The sequence below is a fragment of the Penaeus chinensis genome, chromosome 17, assembly GCF_019202785.1.
Source record: "Penaeus chinensis breed Huanghai No. 1 chromosome 17, ASM1920278v2, whole genome shotgun sequence".
NCBI classification, from domain to species: Eukaryota; Metazoa; Arthropoda; class Malacostraca; order Decapoda; family Penaeidae; genus Penaeus; species Penaeus chinensis.
Window position 1 is genome coordinate 1,206,033 of NC_061835.1, and position 5,000 is coordinate 1,211,032.

General features: G+C 41.2%; 1 protein-coding gene across 1 annotated transcript in view; it reads left to right on the plus strand.

Moving 5' to 3' along the window:
* LOC125033925 (mucin-22-like) overlaps positions 1-5,000 on the plus strand; it is a 20,922-nt gene that overhangs the window by 601 nt on the left and 15,321 nt on the right. Inside the window, exons 2-4 of the mRNA XM_047625504.1 lie at positions 838-2,447; positions 2,536-3,075; positions 3,185-5,000. The exon at positions 3,185-5,000 is cut by the window's right edge and continues 2,298 nt beyond it. Coding sequence (XP_047481460.1) covers positions 838-2,447; positions 2,536-3,075; positions 3,185-5,000 — 3,966 coding nt within the window. The remainder of the gene's footprint in view (positions 1-837; positions 2,448-2,535; positions 3,076-3,184) is intronic.

Below are 5,000 nucleotides of genomic sequence, written 5' to 3' on the forward strand. Positions count from 1 at the left end.
TGTGTGTGTGTGTGTGTGTGTGTGTGCATACGTGTGTGTGTGTGTGTGTGTGCCGATACATACACATACACACATATACGGGTGTATATGTGTGTATTTATATGTATGTAAATATATATATATATATATATATATATATATATATAATATACATGTGTGTGTGTGTGTGTGTATGTATGTGCATATACATACACATACATACACGGATGTATGTGTGTGTGTGCTTGTGTATGTGTGTGTGTGTGTATACATGTATATATATATATATATATATATATATATATATATATATATATGCATATATATATGTGCATATATTATTTATATATATATATATATATATATATATATATATATATATATATAATATATGCATATATATGTCCAAATATATATGTATATATGTTTTTACATATATATTTATATGTATATATGTGTGTGTGTGTTTGCATTTGTACATATATGTATGTCTGTATAACATGCATTGTCTGTATATTTGCGTATGCATTCCTAATTGCATATACATACAGTGACGGAACTAGGAAGATCTGGACATTTGCCCCTCTTTACATATAAAAAGAAATAATATAAATTATTATTTTCATTATACTCTAAGAATCGTCCAGAAACATTATCCCTCCCTTCTCCTAGTGGAGCAGTGTCTCCGTTTTTTTTTTCTAGATCCGCGTCTGTACATTCATACATATATTCATTCATACGTGCGTGTGTGTGTGTGTGAAAATATGGTTGTCGCTGTAACATCTTAAGGTACCATAAACGTCCCTGCTATTCCTAAGCTTACAATCCTTTACAGTGTTGTTAATCTCGCTTCTCCAGGTCGCTCCCTGCCTCCTAGTTCTCTTCGCTGTCTACTCATTCCCTGGGCATGTCCAGGCACATCCATATCCGCCTTCAATTCAGGAGACTCCAGACTTACTCCATTTGACATCTGATTCAGTGCAGCAGAAGAGCAGTTTACCAGATTCAGGCCAACTATCACCTGATTCAGTGCATCAAAATTCCTACACGATTCTACCCATTTCCGTCCCAGTTCAGTTAAATCTGAAAGCAGGTCCTTCTACCAGTGATCCCAGTTATCTCTCTCAGGGGCCAGCTCTTTCTATTTTAAACCACGAGACCGGATCCATGCGAGCTTCCAAAAATGAAGATCGCATTGGCACAGATTCTCCAGGGGACATAACAGGAGAAGACATTCCAGCTCATGACCTTAATTCGAATTCATCCTCTGACCCTGGACTCTCACCCAATCCTGCGCCAAGGTATGCGAGGAAGTTAGCCAACCAGATTCCTGTTAGTACAAATTACCAATCAGATAAGACCGGAGACTTGCATGTAACTCAGATAACTGACTTTCGATCATCTAAAATATCTGACCAGATAGTTCCCGATGTAGGATCTGCGAAGCTAGTTAGTCCACAACTACCAGTGTTACCTAGTCTGGGCGCTACCAGGTTAATTGATCTAGGATCTGCCAAGGTAATCGACACTAAAGCAAAGTCTAAACCAGATGATTTAAAAGATGTCACTATAGGCTCTATTAGGGTTACTAACTTGGGATCAAGACCTGGAGTTACATATTTAGGATCTGTTAAGGCAAGCGACCTAGGACTTATTAAAACTGCTGATGCGGCTAATGTTCAGGTAGGTGACTCAGGCTTTGTCCAAGGAAGTAATATTACCTCTGCCCAGGTAGGTGACTTGAAACCTAACACTGCAAGTGACTTAGGGTCAGCAAAGACAAATGACATAGATTATATTCAGTCAAGTGGCTTAGAATCCCTCGAGGCGAGAGAGCTAGGTTCTGCCCAAACAGATGGTTTAGGGTCTGCTCAGATAAATGAGCTTGGGCCAACCAGACTGATTGATCTTGGGTCTATTAAAGTGTTAGATGCAGAACCTACAGTTGACTTAGGACCCACTATAGGAAGTGACTTGAATTCAGCCCTATCCAGTCAAAGGCTTACTCCTGGGATACTCTCCAAACCTACAAAGGTAGCTGAAACAGGGTTTCCCGAGGTATCATATCTAGGAACTGTTAAATTAGCTGATCTTATACCTACAAAGGAAAATGATCCAGAAGTTGACCTAGAAACTGCAGTGGAAACTGTTCTGAAATCTGAAGAGAATAACCTAGAAACCACTCAGATATCTACAGGACGCCATCCAGAATTCCTGCAACCCTCTTCTCCAACAGAAGATGAAGATTCATTTCCAGAGATTGAACTTGACACAAGCCCTTTCATTAGCCTTGACTCTGCCCTCTTTATTAACTTGGGACCTTCAACTGACCCAAGTGCATCATCTACCGAGGTCCAGGAAGATTCTCCACTCATAGACCTCATCTCAGACACCATCCTAGAAATGGTAACCAAAGAACCTGACCAAAATTCAGAACCAGGGCCTCATGGCAGTCTGTTCTCTAAGCCGTTTGTCATAATGGGTCCAGATAACATGCACGATTTCTCGGCTCCTCCATTTACATCTCTGCAAAATTCTTCTGAACCTAAAGAGCAGATCTCCCGAGAAATTCCATTTACAGGAGTCAGTTATGACTCTCAATTGGATCAAAACTCTGAGGTGGAAAAGGGGAAATGGCTCGGTTCATGGCATGGAAGTTAAGACAGAGTCTTATTCTCCAATTGCTGAGCTTGGAGATGCCTCTAAAGGTACTTCTGAACAGTCATTATTTCATGAACCTGGGAATCATCAAACACCTGTGCATGGCTTTGCTTTCAACTCGGATCTTCAATATGTTCCACTTGAACAATCATCCAATGTGGGCCATGTCCCAGTTAATGACAGACACTTCTCATCTGCTCTTGCATATGAACCTTCCGGATACACACCTCTCTCTGACTCTGCATACCCTTTGGACCCCGCTGAAGGAGAGGTTCCACAAATTACACTTAGACAAAACAGTGCAATCAATACCGATAATGAGCCATCCTCTGACATGGCATTTCCATCTTATGACCTGAGATATAATTCTGCATCCTCAGATGACTTCGATTACACCTCTACTTTGACACATGAGTTGGAGCAATACCCAGACTCGTATAATCTTGAGCAGATTACCCCATTCAAAACGGAAGATCTTTTAACTGATTCCTTTTAACTCTAATGACTACCTCAACCCCAACAAAGCCTCAGAGCCTCAGAATAGAGAACATCTTCAGCAGGACAAATCATCACCTACTGATGCTGCCCTAGTTCATGCACTTAGTACAGAGCCAAACCAAGGGACAACCTATCAAGATCCAGTTTCAAATACCGCACCAAGATTCTTCCGTGACATTGCACATGACTCTGGTGTGGAAGCTCAACACTCTCTAAATGGTGTGCAGGGACAGTCGGTCCTGGGTGATGAACAGCGATATCAAGTGCCTCTTTTGGAGGGAGATAAGTCCTCAATTATAGGATCAGAATATGACCAACTCTCAGCCACAGGGTCTCAGTATAATCAGTCACCAACAACTGAGAAAAAGCAAGACCAGTCCTTACCTATAGCGTTGCAATATGATGAATTACCAACAAGTGATCCTTCCCTAATCACAGGGTTTGACTATGAACATTCCTCAGTCACAGGTTCGCAGTATAACCAATCACCAGTAAGTGGAGAAAACCATAGCCTGTTCTCTGCCACAGGGTCTCAAGATAATCAGATATCAATCCCTGTGGTAAAGAATAATCAGCCTCAAATTGCAGGGTCAGAATATGGCCTGTCCTCAGTCACAGGGTCACAATATAGCCAGTCTTTAGGCATAGAGACACCAATTAATCAAGTACCAATAACTGGGACCCAGTACGACCAGTCTTCAGTTACAGACTTTGGAAATATTCAGACACCGAGCACAGTGCCTCAATTTGCCCATTCTGCAATTGGGTCACAGAATAACCAGTCACCAGAAACTGTGCCACAACAACAGTTTTCTGTTCCAGGATCAACTTATAATCAATTAGAAACCAATGTGCCCAACCCTGACCAATCCTCAGTCACAGAATCACAGTATGACCAGTCTCTACTAACTGGGCCACAGTATGACCAATCACTACCAACAGGATCACAAAATGTACAGATTTCTGCTACAGGGTTTATAAATGAATCACCAGTCATCACTTCACATCATGTCCAATCCTTAACATCAGGCTCACGGTATGACCAGCCAGTACCAATTACCAAAGAACAAAACGATCAATCAGTGAATAACCAGTTTATAGTCGCAGACTTTGGTGAACCTGCCATTACAGGATCACAAAATGATCAATTTAAGACAATATTTAATCAACACAGCCAACTTACAACTTCAGGGTCACAATATAACCAACCTTCAGTCACTGGGCCACAGTATAACCAACCTGCAATCACAGGATCACAGTATAACCAACCTGCAATCACAGGATCACTGTATAACCAACCTGCAATCACAGGATCACAGTATAACCAACCTGCAATCACAGGATCACAGTATAACCAACCTGCAATCACAGGATCACAGTATAACCAACCTGCAATCACAGGATCACAGTATAACCAACCTGCAATCACAGGATCACAGTTTAACCAACCTGCAATCACTGGATCACAGCATAACCAACCTCCAATCACTGGATCACAGTATAACCAACCTGCAATCACTGGATCACGGTATAACCAACCCTCAGCTGCCGAAGAATCAAAGTACACTTTACCAGATAAAGTTAACACTGGATATGCTCAACAAACAAACATACACAACCCTACTGGAATCGACAGTGCATCAGCAGCTGAATATGACTACCTTACTGGCTCTGGTTCTCATGCTGATGAATCTGGGAACTCGCGATTTGAATATGTTCAAGCGTCTGATGTGCAGACTGATTATGCCCAGCCAATAAGCACAGAACCTGATTATCTACAGCCAAGAGAAGTACCTAATGATTTACAGTTAGAACAAGGTACTGATAATGTCCAAGGAATAAGCCATGCAAATGATTACGTC